The following is a 14,958-nucleotide window of genomic DNA, read 5'->3' on the forward strand; positions in this document are numbered from 1 at the left end:
AGGAGGCATCTGCAGCACCATTGCTCACCAGTGCCAGGACACAAGTCCTGGATGAACACCACCCCAGGCAATCTGCAGGGTGGGAATTGGAAGGGTGGGATTTACCCCAATCCAGCTCATGCCCTGCTCCCAATCCTTGCAGGTTGCTCCCTCAGCCAAGCAGCAAACTCTGCCCTGCTCCATGCCCTGCTTTGGGCTCTCTCCTCTGGATTCTCCAGCATCTCATGTCCCCCAGGAAGCTGCAGCCTTTCCCTTTCAGAGGGGCATGAGTCTGAGGGCTTTTTTTTTCCTCTCTTGGCCTCCCCTTTTCAGTTTCCTTGGAGCAATTCCACACCATGAGCTCTGTCCTCTGCCTGCAAGGGCTGAAACTGGGCAGAGGCAGAGTCATAGCTGGTGTGCCAACACCAAATTACAAACTGGTTTGGGTTGGAAAGGACCTTCAAGCTCATTTAGTTCCACTCCCCTGCACAGGGAGGGACATCTCCCATCAGACCAGGCTGCTTCCTCTTAGTTGTTTCATTTTCTTGGGAAACCAGGCTGTAACTTGTGACCATAAAGACCCATGTACTTCCTCTCACATCTTCCTTGCATTTACCAAGGTTGGGAGCAGAGAGCATTTGGGATCCAGACTCCCAGGGACATTTCTTCACTCCAGGCTTCAGTGGCTTTCCCTGCAGCCTCTGTTCCAAGGAGTGAGATCAGCTGCAAACCCCAAATCTTTTTGCCCTCCTATGTTGAATGCAGAGCAGGGGTCAATCCCATGGGGGTGCTGGGATCACTGGGGAATCACAAGGACAGGACAGGCAGGATCAGATGAAGTTTCTCTCTCCTTAGACAGGTTTCTGCTTGCAGCCACATGAGATGCCAGGATCCAGGGAGACTTCCAGGTGTGATTCCCACACAAAGTGGGTACTTTGGGCTGTATCTGCACCAGGGGGGATCCCTTTCAGTTTACAAACATATGGACATGCTTTAGGTTAGAGGATTTTGGGGTGTTGCAAGGGCTGTTAGACACTGATTTTGATACCTCCCTTCCCAGAGTTTGTTAAAAACCTCCAGATGTTGTCTCCAGATGTCAAAGTTCCGTAGATAGGAGTGGCTTTCAGTTGGCTGCCATGGGATCATGCCAGCTTTCCCAGTCCAAAGTACTCTCAGGCTTTTTCCAGACACAGGACTTGCCCTGAGTTGCCTCAGGTGACAGAGGTGGTGGTGCTCATGGCTGAAGGACACTCAGGAACATCTCCTTAGACTGGTAGGAAATGCTCAGTTAGCTTCAGGGGGATAGAAGCAGCTCTCTCCAGTGGAGTTTCCCAACTATTTTCTTTCATCCAAGGGGCTGTCAAGCCCAGATCCTCAGGCTGAGAGCCAAGTGAGGAAGGGGGAGCCCTTTTACCCCACACCTCAGCTCCCCATGGGGCCAGCCCCAGCCTGCTGCCACAGAAGACAGAGATGGCTGAGCCCAGCACCACTTCCACAGCCCCTTGGACCCCTGTGGGAGCTGGCAGGGGTGGATGGGTGAGCAGTAATGTGATTAGGAGGGATCAGGGGGGATTAGAGAGATCAGAGAAAGGCGATCCCAGGGCTGGGAGGGTGAAGGGACCTCAGGGGATGTGGGGACACCTGGCATGGTGGCATCTGCCACAGGTCCCATGGCTCCTCCTCAGATGTCACCCAGGAGCAGCAGATGTCACAGCAGGGCCATGGGCTGGTGAGGCAGCAGGTGATGGGGACAGTGTCTGGGCAGTGCCACCAGGGAAGGTCACTTGGAGCCCAGCACGGGGCTCCTGCAGCCCCTCTGTCTCCTCTGCTCTCCATTAGCTGCTTCATGGAGCTGTTGGAAGCTGAGCATGAGCCAGCTGTGTGTCCAGGTGGCCAAGGAGGCCAGTGGCAACCTGATCAGGAACAATGTGGCCAACAGGTCCAGGGAAATAATCCTCTTCCTCTGGTGAGGCCACAGCTTGAGTCCTGTGTCCAGTTCTGGGCCCCTCAGCTCAGGAAGGAGATTGAGGTGCTGGAGCAGGTCCAGAGAAGAGCAAGGAGGCTGGGAAGGGATCCAGCACAAGTCCTGTGAGGAAGGGCTGAGGGAGCTGGGGGTGTTGAGGCTGGAGAAGAGGAGGCTCAGGGGAGACCTCATCACTCTCTCCAACTCCCTGAAAGGAGGTTGGAGCCAGGGGGGGTTGGGCTCTTTTCCCAGGCAACTCTCAGCAAGACAAGAGGGCACGGGCTTAAGAATTTCTTCCTAATATCTAACCTAAACCTCATGAAGCTCTGCCAGGGAAGGGTTAGGTTGGATATTAGGAAGAAATTCTTTCCAGAGAGGGTGCTCAGGCATTGAATGGGCTGCCCAGGGAAGGGGTGGATTCTCCATCCCTGGAGGTTTTTAAGAAGAGACTGAATGTGGCACTCAGTGCCATGGGCTGGGAACCACGGGGGGAGTGGATTATAAGTTGGACTTGATGATCTCAGAGGCCCTTTCCAACCCAGATGATTCTGTGATTTTATGACTCTGTCATTCCGTGTTCCTCTCCCCTCACCCTCACCCTCCCAGGGCTTGCTCCCTGTTCTCACAGAGCAGCATTGGAGCAACCACACAACTCCGCACTCTGCGGGGACTCCTCAGGCCACATCAAACCCCTCCAAACCTCCAGATCCCCCCTCACCCCGACACCCATCCCGTCACTAAGGAGGGGTGGGGACACCGAAGTCACCGCACGCCTCGGCGGGAACGCGAAATGGAGGCGAAAGGTCCGGGGCGAAGGGGGATGAGGGGGAAAGATGGCGGCGGGAGGGCTCGGGTGCCCTTCCAGCCCCGCCGCTAGGGGGCGCCTCGCCGCCTCACACCCCCCCCCCCCCTTCCCCCCCTCCCCTCCCCCCGGTCACGTGTCCGTGGCACCGCCCCCGCCGCGGTACCGGCGGAGCGGAGCGGGCGGTACCGGAGCCGTGGGCCCGGTCCGGCCGGGCACTGAAGTGCTGCGGGGTCTATGGGGAAGGCGGCCGCGTTGTGCGGCAGCAGCACCCGCGGGCTGGTGTCTCTCCTCAGCGCCGTCCCCTGCTTGGCCTGCCAGGAGCTGCCGGCCATGAGCGCGGAACCGGGGAACCGGGGCGCTGGGGGACCGGCGGGGGGACCGCCCGCCGCCCCGGGTTCCGACACCTACAAGGGTTGGCTCTTCAAGTGGACCAACTACCTGAAGGGCTACCAACGCCGCTGGTTCGTGCTCAGCAACGGGCTCCTCAGCTACTACAGGTACCGGAGATGAGGGGGACGGGAGGAAGCCGCTCGGTACCGATGGCCTCTCGGGTCGTCCCGACCCGGCCTTGCCGCGGCGGGTGCGGGGCTCGGTGTCCTCCGGCTACCCGGTACCGGGTTCGGGCTGGTGCCGGCGGGGGGATGAGCGGCGGCCGCCGGCTGTGAGCGCTCGGCGTGGTTCTGCGCCTCTGCGGAACGAACCCAAACTCCTTCCCTCGAGTTCGGGATTCCGGTTTAAAGCAAAACTCCGAGTTTTGAGCTTTCAGTGCCGCGGCGAGGGTCCGGTACGGGTTCCCCGGGACCGGGCCGCGGGGCCGGGCCGCCCCCTCCCCTCCCTCCCCTCCCGCCTCCCGCAGCCCCCGCTGCCGGTGCCTTAAAACCAGGAGCAGAAACCTCCCAAAGCTTTAAGACTCCGAAGAAGCCCTCTCCTCAAGTTTAATTTCTTTTTGAATTCCGGTTGGGCTGTGCCGGGCAGGAACCCGGGGGTGAAGCATCCCCGGTGCCGGTGTGCTCGGGAGGGAGGGAGGAAGGGAAGGAATTCCCGCACTCAGCGGTGATTCCAAAGTCTCTCCCGGCTTTCCCTGGCTGTCTCATGCGATGGTTTGTGTCCAGGAGGGCTGTAGGTTCAGAGAGGAGAGTCAGAAACCAGGCGTGAAGGCTCCGAGCTTTGCTGTTGCCTTAGGAGGGTGTTTTTAATGTCACTTGGCTGGTCCTGTAAACACAGGGGTGTTGGAGTGGTTCTGGTGTCTGTGTCCTTCTTGTCACTTGGAAGAGAAGTGCTCTGTCACCTTCAGGATTGTGCTTTCTGTGTTGCTTCTGTTTCAGCACGTTGAAAAGATCCTGGATGTTAAGGATGGTTTAAACTCTATTAAACAATGCAGCTTTAAGGTACCAAACCCTGTGAGTGAGGACTTGCTGTGAGTTAAGGGCTTTCCTGTGGGTAAAGGCTTTGCAAAAGTTGTTTTTCCTCCTGACACAAAGTTCTGGTTTCCTCTCTGCCACAACTATTTCTCTGAGGAAGGTCCCTGAGCTCCAGCTCCCTGCCAGGTCTTAACAGAAACTCTTGGAGAGGGCTTGGACCTGGGGGCCAGCAGCAGGTAACAGGTCAGAAGTCCAGTGTTTGTCTCCTTGGAGTTGTTGAACCCACCCCAAATTCCCCAACAAAAATGCACCTTAATAAACACCCCCAGGAGAATGTAGTTCTCTCTCAGTAATTCAGCTCATTTCCTTGTAATCCTTTCTGGAATGTTTATGCTCATTAACTCCAGTCCAGACCTGGACTGGCAGGGCTGTGGGACTCAAAAAGGCTGTGGAAGTTCAATGCTCCACTTGTAACCATGTCAGAATATTTTTTCTGTACTGGTGCCAAGCCTGTCATGAGCAAACAAGTGGTTTTCTTCAATTATTTTAGGTTGGAACAAGTCGGTGTATTTTAAGACTATTTGACCTGTTTTAGGCTGAAGCAACAAACAAAAACACCCAAGGAAATTATTGTGAGCCCGAGGTGAAGGAGCTGTAACTGAATTACTTGGTGGAGCTTTCAGGCAGTGCAGATCTTCAGCAGCTGCTGGGGGAAAGTGATGCTGAAAGGTTTTGTGCCACTTCTCTGTTGCTGGGCTTGATGAGAACTGAGTTAATTTGGTTGTGAGTCAGGAGCACAAAAATACAGCACAGAGCACATGGTAATTTTTTTCTTAAATGGGAAAAATCCTCCAGCACACATGAAATGATGCCAATAAATAGTGGCCATGCTGACCCATTGAGTGTCAGCTCAAACTCCCCTGTGAGCCAGTCTGAGATAAAGGGATGGTTTTATTTCAATATAACTTTCAGCTAACCCACAGGACCAAGGGAGCTCCAGGTGTGGGGCTGTGCATTTTCTCTGCCCTCCTCTATGTGAGCAGGAAAACTGCTCCTTGCTTGATGTTTATGCAGAGAATTGAGGCAGTAACTTCTCTAAAGGTCTCTGGCTGTGCTCTGAGCCACCTCTCACTTTCTGCTGGGTCTTTGTGCTCGCCCAGCTCTGAAGAATTTTCTTTTGCAGCCCTTATTGCTAAAGGTTCCCTTATTACATAGTTATATGTAAAGGTTCCCTTATTGCTAATCATTCCCTCTTAGGTGAATTGCTGCACTCTCACCTCTGGGGCTTTTGGTGCCTTTATAAATTGTGTTTGGATGGTGGTTGCCCCAATGCACAGCCTGGATGGTTTAGCTGTTGACTCCAGCTTGATAAAAACTTCATTTTACTGGTGTGTTAAAAGTCATATTCATTGGAAAAACTGCCCTGGGATGCCCCAGTGGCCTCCTTGTGTGTACTGATTGAGTTCCAAATTGAAGTTTTTAATTTCATTTGAATTTCCTGCTGCTTGCTGTTGAAGTCACTTTAAAAAAAAAAAAAGCAACAAACAAAACCAACAAATCCCACAACCTGTGTCACGTTGCTGGGTGGTGATTCCCAGTAGGTTTTTTTTTTTGTTTGTAGAGTTGAGCTCTTAAAATCTTGTTCAGCCCCTTGGGATCTCCTGGTGCCTTTGGGCCAGAGCTGTGCCCATGGGGTTTCCTCTGGCAGCCAGGTCCAGCTTTCTGGCCTGTTGCTTTCACAGGGACAGCTTGCTGAATTAAAGCTTCTAATTAGAGTGTTATTTCCAGAGGAATACTTAAAACCTCCTGTATTTCTGTGAGATCTATGAAGACATCAATCTCAGCTGCCAGCAGAGCTGCCCTGCAGGATTTGTGCATGGGATCCATATTCCCTGCTCTGAACCTACAGAAAATGAGAGCAGCTGAGTAATTCCTGGAGTTTTTCCTCTGCAGTGCCTTCCTCTGGAGTCCAGGAGTTGCAAGATAGTTGGACCATATTAATTGATTGTCCCTCTGAGGTTTTTTTTTTTTTTTGATTTTTCTGGATTAACTTAGAAGTCTGCAGCACAAAGGTGATGCCAGTGTTGGGAGGCAGTTTAGGCACAGCACAACTTCTCTACTTGACTTGCTAGTGACCAAAACTCTCTCTCTAAACTCTCTTGCCTGGCTGCCCCTTCCCAGCTCCATCATTATCTACATGGAATGCATGGCTGTATGGGAGAATCCCATCACCTTGAGCAGATGAGGAGATTAGAGAGGATCTTTAGGTAAGGATTAATTAATCAAAGATTGGTATTGACCCTTTGTGATCAATGCTCCAGGTGAGTGCTGTCTTTTCCAAGCAGCTTTCTCATGTTTCAAGGAGCTGGAGTTCCGTGTTGTCCCCTCTGTGCCTTTAGCCCATTCTCTGTGGGTCAGGTTTCTGAGAAGCTTTCTGCAGTCCTCCTGTGGTCCCAGGATGGAATAGTGAAAGCAGTGCCAAATGGAGAAAGGAAAAAAACCCCAAAACCCACCAAACCTTTCATGCTGTGTGTTTGGGGAGTGTTGGGAAGTGAAAGGCTTCTCAGCAGACAGCAGCCTTGGCTGGGGGCTGCTCTTGGAGGAGCTGTGGGTTTGTTGAGCTGCCTGGGCAGCTGTGTTCCCTGGAAAAGCTGTTTCCCAAGGCAGCATTCTTCACTGGGTTTGTTTATCCAGCAGTTAACTCTTGGGTAGCACTATAAGGTCCTGAGTACAACCTAGAGTTTTTTGGTTTTTTTTTTTTTCCCCCCTGCTGCTTGTTCTGAGACTGAGAGTTCAGGCAGGGCATGAAACCAGTGCTGGTACTGGAGATGTGGAGGAATGAATATAGGGCTTCCAGAAGAGACCTCTGGGAGCTTCTGCTCTGAACCTCATTCAACATGGGGTTGCTCAGGGCCTTGAGGTTTGAATGTCTTTGAGGTATGAGATTACAGAGCCCCTCCAGGCCCCTCTTCCAGTGCTGGATCATCCTTGGGGGGTGTGTGTGTGTGGGGGGGGGGAAATGTTTCCTTATATTTAGCTTGTACAGATTAAAATTAAGAGAGAAAGATTCTCCTAGGATGACTTTTAGAACATCTTAGCCCTCTGCAAGACATGGGAGGTGCAAGTCCTTGGCTGTCATTCTTGGGGTGCTGGAGTGTGCAGGTTTCAAGGGCAGCCCCAGAGCTGCACGGTGACTTTGAGCAACTTGTTTTGCAACAGTGCTTTAATCATTCCTATTCCCAGTCATCTTGTTTTCACATGATGCTCCCTTGATCCATCTGCTGCTTTGCTGTTGCTCATTGTTCATCCTTTGCCCATTTTTGAGGACACTTCTCTTGCTTTGGGGACAGGGAGCTTGCACAGCACCCCAGAGTAGGACTGGGGTGAGTGATGCTCTGGGCTGCTCTGCTCCCAGTTTAGTGCTGTTTGACTCCAAACAGCAACTGGAGCTGACACTGCAGGAGAGCCTGAGACACAGAGCTCAGTCCTTCAGGGTGTTTTTCCTGTGGCCTGATTATTGGTGCTGTAGGAGGATTTTGATATCTGTTCCTTCAGTTACTATCACACCTTATACTGTTTGCTGCTTGCCACCAAGAGCTGTAAACTATTTTGAGACTTTATCTCCACCCATGTAATCTTAAATAATCTTAAATCAAGATTATAAAATCAAATCATAGCAAGGGTTGGAAGAGACCTTAAAACTCCTCTAGTTACAACCCCCTGGATGGGCAGGAGCACCTCCCACTGGACCAGGTTGCTCCATTCCCCGTTCAACCTGGCCTTAGGATCATAAGATGGTTTTGCTTGGAAAAAACCCTCAGAGATCATCAAGCCCAACTCTTAGCCCAGCACAGTGCCCAGTCCATCACTAAACCAGGTCCCTGAGTACCTTATTTCCCAGTACTGTGCAGGTTTATTTCCTGGTGTGTCTTGTGTTGCTGTCTCAAGGTTGATTGTCTGATGAACTTTTAGGTTGTGTTGCTCACACTGCAATTTTAGTTCCTGGAGCTCTTTGCAGGTACAAAGCATATTTGTGGACTCAGCTACTTAAGATGCCTCTCACCATTTCTGGTCTCACTTGTTCCAGCTTTTCTTGCTGGAGGACAAAGATTTCTGCCTGTGCTGCAGCCATCTCTGCAAGGAGGACAAAGGACTTTGCAGGGCAAAGTCACTGCTCCAGTCCTGGATTTCTCCCCTGTGTTACTGGGAGCTGCTCCTTGGCCCTGCTTTCTGCAGCTGGAGGTTTCTCTGGGCTGGTGGCTCCTGCTTGGTGACAGCAGTGGCTTTGCTCACCTTGAGGAAATTGCTGGCAGCCTTCAGGTGCTCTGTGGATGCTGCTGGGCAGGCTCCAGGACTTCCATGCCCTGCCTTTTGGCTGTAGCTCCTCTGCTGCCTTTTTCCAGGGTAATATGAAGTCAGTTATGCCCTCTCTTGCTGCACTTCCAGGTTTAAATTTGTGCTTGCATGGTCTCTCATCCTGTGCACCAGGGTGAGGCAGGAGGGGAAGAGCTGATTTTCCTGTTTAAAGGAATGTGAGAAACTTGCAGTGTCTTTTCTTGCAGTGCCTCTCCAACCTCCCTCATCTCTCCCCAGAGAGGAGTTTCCAAAACACTTCAGAGCACTGTACCTCACTTCTGAGTCACTTACACTTTCATTACCAGTAGGTTGATTTTTATTTTTTTTTTTTTTAATGTTGCATCAAGCCAGGCTCTTGAGCTTCTCTCCTGTATTCTTTTGTGCTTCTGTATAAATTGCATGGTAGCCAGGTGACTTGCCTGGGTAATTTTAGGTAACATAATAGTAAGGCAGTAGTATCAGAGCCCTTTCCTTCTTGTAGGTCTCTTCTCATCTATGCTGATGGCAAACAGCTCAGGTCACCACCCTGAAATGTGAGTTGTCTCAGCCTGCTGCCTTCTGAACAGGACACTGCTTCCAAACCTGAGCTAGCTGAGGGTGTTGGATGTCCCTTCAGGTCCTCATGATGCCATTCAATTATTTTAATTGCTCCTGTGGCACTTTGGCAGGGCTCTTTCTACATTGTACATCAGCCTTTGTTTGGTTTCAGTAATAAAAAAAAAAACCAAACAAGCCTTGTTTAATAATTAATCCCTCCCTACTTCTCTGTCTGCAGGCTGGGCAGAGGCAGTGAAAAAGCTGGAAGAGAACCAAGCTGGTTCTGGTGCTGGTGGTCAGTGATTGCTGACTCAGAGGCACAAACACTTCAGAATTAAAGCTGCAAATTGTAAGCATGGCACTTGGGGACAGTGACACCAGTGGGTTGGCAGTGGCAGCCATGGGATAAAAGCAGGACAAATCTCCTTGGTCCTCTGCCAGGTGCTTACATGATTCCTTTCACCTTTCCAAGCGTGGATTCCTGGCTTGAGGAGGGCTCATTGCTTTCCATCCTCCCTCTTGCTGAGCTCTTGGGTCTCTTGCTGTTCCCCAGGGAGCTGACATGGGCAGTGCTGACATTTCTGCAGCCTCAGCACCAGGGCTTGGCTCACACCAGTGCTTGGGAGGGAGGGGTTCTCCCAGGGGATTTGCCTCCTGGCCAACTCTTCTGCCTTCTACACTGATTTGGGTCAAACTGGATTTCTCTCCACTCTCTGTTTTTCTTTTTTTAAATCTTTTATCTAACTCTTCAAGGCTATTTCTGCTTTGAAATCACGACTCGATGATGTATGTCCCTACAGTGACTCAGGGGGAGGTCCTTAATTCCCTAAAAATAGTCTGAATTCTCCAAATCTTTCTAGCTGGAGAGCAGTGTCTGGGCACAGGCAGCAGTTTTAAAGCATCATCTGCAGTGCCTGTGAAGATAAATACGGTGTGGTGGGAGTCTGTGCCTTTCTCTTTTCCTTTTTTGACACAAAGCACTGATTCTTAAGGGGTTATTAATAACCAGAGCAGGTTTCTGCTGAGCACTTTATAAGGAACTGAGCAGGAAAATGTCCTTCACACCTCCTGCTTGGGTATTAACTGCTCTGGGCATAGGATCTCCTTCCTTGAGGCTTGTTGGGTGGTGTGGATACCTAAACACCATCCCTGCCTGGGCTGTTAAAGAACAGCAAACCTCTTCCTTCTGTGGTGTCACTGCCAGATGGGATAAAGGGGTAAACTCTGGGGGGGGTGGCAGAGCTCAGTGCTTGACCTCTTGCTGCTGTTTAGGTTGTTGGCTTCATTCCTTCAGGGATGCTCCCCGTGGTGTTTGGTGACCACAGGCTGTAAGTACAGCCCTGTTTTCACAAGTAGGATGTTGGGTGCTTGGTGTTTCGTGCCTGTCACTCATCTCACTGCAGAATTAGAATATTTGTCACAGCAAGAATTTTACCCATGGCAACTACTTTGCCACTTCTCTCAACCTTCACAGTTTTGGACTTTTTTTTTTTTTTTTTTTTTTTTTTTTTTTTTTTTTTTTTTTTTGGGAAATGCACAGGGGTGGTTCCACAACCTTTTTTTTTCAGGTCTTCTGCAACTGTCAAGAGGGATGGCTTTTCTTGGAAACGTGTGAAAAATACACCAGTCCCAGTTCAGAAGATGGGGTGAGTGAGTTTGGGTGTGTTTGGCTCCAGGATGGCCATGGGTGAGAGAAACATGCCCTGTGTCTCCAGCTGGACTGTGCTTCAGTGGGAAATCCATGATTAAATAAATAAACACTTTTTTTTGTCTTAAAAGTGTGGAGATGGTGTGCGGTAGGTTGGGTGCCACCTGTGCCTGCAGCTCATTAAGAGTTAATTATTTCAGGCTTTAGGTTGAAGTCTTTTTTTGTGGCATCTGGAGGTGGGCATCAGGCAGTGCTGCAGTGTACTTTGGAAACTCCATCCTTTCTTTTTAAAAGACCAAGACCTTCAAGCTTTGCTGTTTCCCAGTGTGTGTGTTCCTCTGACTGATGCTGGATGCTGTTTCTTTGCCATTTGTGGTTCCAGAGTTAACACTGGGATGTTCCTCAGCAGAGCTGGGGGAGCAGAAACCACTGCAGGTTTATAGTGTGTGGTCAGGTGAAACTAACACCTGGCTTTACTTTATCCCAGCAGTTTTTTTTTTTTTTTTCCTTTCCTTGATAGTTGGGTCTCTCCATGGTGAGAGAGAACTGCAGGCTTCCCAGCTTTGAATCCCTCCTGGGATGTAATTTTTGTAAGTGAGAGGGAAGGGGGCCAAACCCAAAGTTATTTGTCAGTGGGACAAAAGGTGACAATCCTCTTAATGCTGTTTAATTTGTAGGGAGTGTGTGTGGCACTCTGCCAGCTTGCTTGGCTTGGGGACTTCTCATTCTCATGTGACAACATCTCAGACCTGGTGTAGTGATGATGCTCACAGGAGCTCTGTCCCATCAAGGCCTGGTTTGGATTCCTGTGCAGCTTGACATTTGTTTCTATGTAGCCTTTGGATTTATAATTGGATTTTGTGTAGTCTGGAGAAGATTCCAGCACCTGAATCCTGGTCCTGCTTTCTAATGGCTTTTATGGGTGGGTGCTCAGAACCAGGCTTAGCCCTGGTATCAGCTGGAGCTGAGAGGCTCCTGGCTCAGGAGCAGGTCTGGATTTGGAAGGGACCGTGGCAGGCTGGGGAGTGGGGATGCTGGGAACTTTGTGATGCTCAGCAGAGGTCAAGGCCAGCCCTGTCTTGGAGCAGCTTTGCAGAAGAAGCCCTTGGGGGGGTCTGGGTGGATGAGCAGGAGCCATCAGTTCTCTGGTTCTGCCAGCAGAAGTGAAGCCATTGTGTTGAGGGAAGGGATCATCCCCTCTGCTCAGCACCAGGCTGCCCTGTCTGGGGTCTGGGGCTGGTCTGGGGCTCACCAAGGTGGGACTGGAATGGTGGAAGGATGTGGATGTGCTCAGTCTGGAGTGGAGGAGGAGAAGAGACTCTGATGGAAGGTGTGGAGGTGATGGAGCCTGGCAGGGAGAGGGTGAGGCCACAGGTCTCTACCATGGAAAAAATCATGGATGTGGAGCATGGAAAAAATCCCATGGACACAGGGAAATGTTTTTACTGGGAGCAGCAGCCAAATACTGGGACAGGGGTCTGGAGAGGGTGAGGAAATTCTGGATGTGTGTGGGGAGCACTGGGAATGTGGCCATTGGGCTGTTCACAGGTGGGATGGTTGGAACGTGGACTCAGTGATGTTTGGTCTGAGGTGTTACAGTTTCTGGAGTTTTAAGAAGGAGGAATTTGGGAAGTAAGTTGAAATCCCCAAATTCTAAGTCGCAGGGATTGCCCTGAAGCAGAACATCATCTCAGGGATGGAGGGAATTCTATTTTTGTCTTGCATTCAACACAATATTCTTGAAATATTTCTGCTGCTTTTCATTTGGCTTGTAAAAGAAAGAAGTGAAATCTGGCAAATCCTTTGTCCCATGTGTCATGTAGGTAAACTCTGCTGTTAACCATTAGGTGCACTTTTAATTTACAAACTGGGCTTTATTTCTGGCACTGCTGATTTTCCTGTGCTGTTGGTCTAATATTCAACTAACCAAGTGCTAATAACCCAGGATGGGGAGGGGGGGGTGTTACAGCAAACCCCCCCATTGCCAGCAGGAATACCTTTAAATGGATTCCAAAGCCCAGCCAAAACCATGGGATAAGGTTTTGTTGATCAGATTGGAATGTTCCCAAACCTGGGACTGATACCTTGTGTGGGGGTTGGCAGCAGGGTGTGTCAGGTCCCACATCATCTCATTGGGGTTGGAGCAAGATGGGCCAAAAACCTTATTGGAGAGCATGTTGTGAGCTGAGTTTGTGCCTCTCTTCTGCTGCTCCATCACCAGAGGTGCCTTGGTAAGAATCTCTTTAAGAAAATAAACCACAGGCTTGCATCAGAAAACCCTCTTGGCTTTCCAAGGTGAAACTCAAGCAGCTTTTAGAGGAGATGTAAGAGTTGCTTGTAAATTATTGATATTTAGCTTGCAGCATCTGTCAGGGCCTGCTGCCTTTTTTCTCTCTCCACTGAGTTTATCCTGATCAGACAGAAGAACAGGACAAAATGCAAGACCCAAGGCTGTGGTGGGCTTTGCTGGGTGTTGCAGAGCTGTTTTTCTCCCTAAATGTTTTTGCTGTAGTTGCTAATTGGGGGGGGAAAAAAAAAGAAAAAAGAGAGGTTGGTTGGCTTCCTACAGGAGCAAAACCAAAGCCAAGAGCAGGGGGTGATGTGTGGAGTCTTGAGGGGGAGTTCCCAGCCTTTCTTTTTACTTCTGGTAAAAGAGTGAAACAAAGTTTGAAGGTTTAAACCTGCTTTACTTCTGCACCTCCTTACGAGACTAAAGAAATAAAGATGAGCAGAGAAAGGAAATGGATTTTCATGGATAAAACCAATTTGGATGAACCTGGGAAGGAAAACAGGAGGATGAGCACAGCTTTATTTTTCACCTGGATGAAGTGATGCTCTGGAAACTGGCGGGGGGGTTGGGATCAGCTGGGACCTTCCTGCCCTGCAGTGCTTGGGGCATCTTTGGTAGAAACCTGCAGGGGTGAGACCCCAGGGGTTTAGTGTCCTTCTGGTGGCTGCTGGAAAGACTTGGGACACGTGGACATGTGTCACCATCCTGCCAGCACCATCTTGGGGTCACTGAGGTGGAGGGGGAGATGTGCAGAGCGAGTCTGAGACCAACTTTGGTCTTTCTTGTACAAAATTAAATGTTTGGTCTTTCAGTATTAAGCTAGGCAGCAGAATTCATCTCTCTTCTGTTGGCTGGAGAAAACTTAAAGCTGTGGAAAAGCTTCAGAAAATTGGTTTCTTCCTGGGGCTGAGCTGTACTTGTCACTGTTTGCTTTCAGAGGTGTCACCATCTCTGGTGCCACAGCAAATTGCTTTTCCCCTGGAGTTTTTTCTGCCCTGCCAAAGCTGCTGTGCCCCTGTGGGTGTGTGTTAGCTCTTTGCTTGTCCCATCCAGTTTAAATTGTCCTGATTAGCCAACAGAAATCTCCTGATTGTCCCAAGCAGCCCAATCCTGACGTTGTCAGAGGGATGGAGGAGGCAGTGTGGTGCCTCTCCTATGGAAATAAATGTTGCTGGGGTCTAAAAAGAAATTGTTTCCAGCTCTGGTCCTTTGGGAATTGCTGGACATGAGCTCTGCTCCCTTGGGAACAGAGGTTTTTAGTGCTTTTTATTAAACACCAGAGCCTGGACCTGCAAAGGGGCTTTGGGATCTGCTGGTAAAATCCTTCTCCTTCCCCAGAGCCTGGCCCAGCAGTCTGCTGCTTTGTGCTGCTTTGTGCAAAATGGGGTTTGGCTGATGAATTACTCAGTTTGCCTTCATAATAAACCTCCAGGAGGTTTCTTTGGAAAAGTCCCTTGGCTTCCCAAAAGGAGCTCTGAAATGTGGTGGTGACTTTGGAGAAAGGGATGCTGCTGCTTTTCCAGCAGTGAACCGTGCCTGGATGGAGCAGAGGGATGGGATGGGAGCTGATTCCTCTGGAGAAGGTGTCCTGTGATGTGGTGTTTGGGAAATCTGGGTGGATGGGAGCTGATTCCTCTGGAGAAGGTGTCCTGTGATGTGGTGTTTGGGAAATCTGGGTGGATGGGAGCTGATTCCTCTGGAGAAGGTGTCCTGTGATGTGGTGTTTGGGAAATCTGGGTGGATGGGAGCTGATTCCTCTGGAGAAGGTGTCCTGTGATGTGGTGTTTGGGAAATCTGGGTGGATGGGAGCTGATTCCTCTGGAGAAGGTGTCCTGTGATGTGGTGTTTGGGAAATCTGGGTGCCTGGGCTTGCCTGGGACCCCAAGGACATCAGAGCTGCTGAGAGCTGAGGGTCTCAGGTTGTGCTGAAGCAACTGGGAATATTTTGGCATCGAAAAACTCCAAGGATCTGCCTGTGCCACGGAGGCTTTCTTGCAACACAGCACATGAAAATAACAC

The 14,958-nt window shown here is 50.3% G+C and overlaps 1 protein-coding gene across 3 annotated transcripts in view; it reads left to right on the forward strand.

Moving 5' to 3' along the window:
- The first annotated feature begins 2,880 nt into the window (after positions 1 to 2,880).
- The window catches only part of OSBP2 (oxysterol binding protein 2), an 86,096-nt gene continuing 74,018 nt past the window's right edge, over positions 2,881 to 14,958 (forward strand). Inside the window, exons 1-2 of one of the 3 annotated variants that reach the window (XM_071762671.1) lie at positions 2,894 to 3,244; positions 10,570 to 10,647. In XM_071762671.1, coding sequence (XP_071618772.1) covers positions 2,982 to 3,244; positions 10,570 to 10,647 — 341 coding nt within the window. In that variant the 5' untranslated portion in view covers positions 2,894 to 2,981. Of the gene's footprint in view, positions 3,245 to 9,403; positions 9,443 to 10,569; positions 10,648 to 14,958 lie in introns of those variants that run through there. The other 2 variants (XM_071762673.1, XM_071762672.1) reach the window with 2 other exon arrangements.

Source organism: Heliangelus exortis, chromosome 19, assembly GCF_036169615.1.
Source record: "Heliangelus exortis chromosome 19, bHelExo1.hap1, whole genome shotgun sequence".
Classification (NCBI taxonomy): domain Eukaryota; kingdom Metazoa; phylum Chordata; class Aves; order Apodiformes; family Trochilidae; genus Heliangelus; species Heliangelus exortis.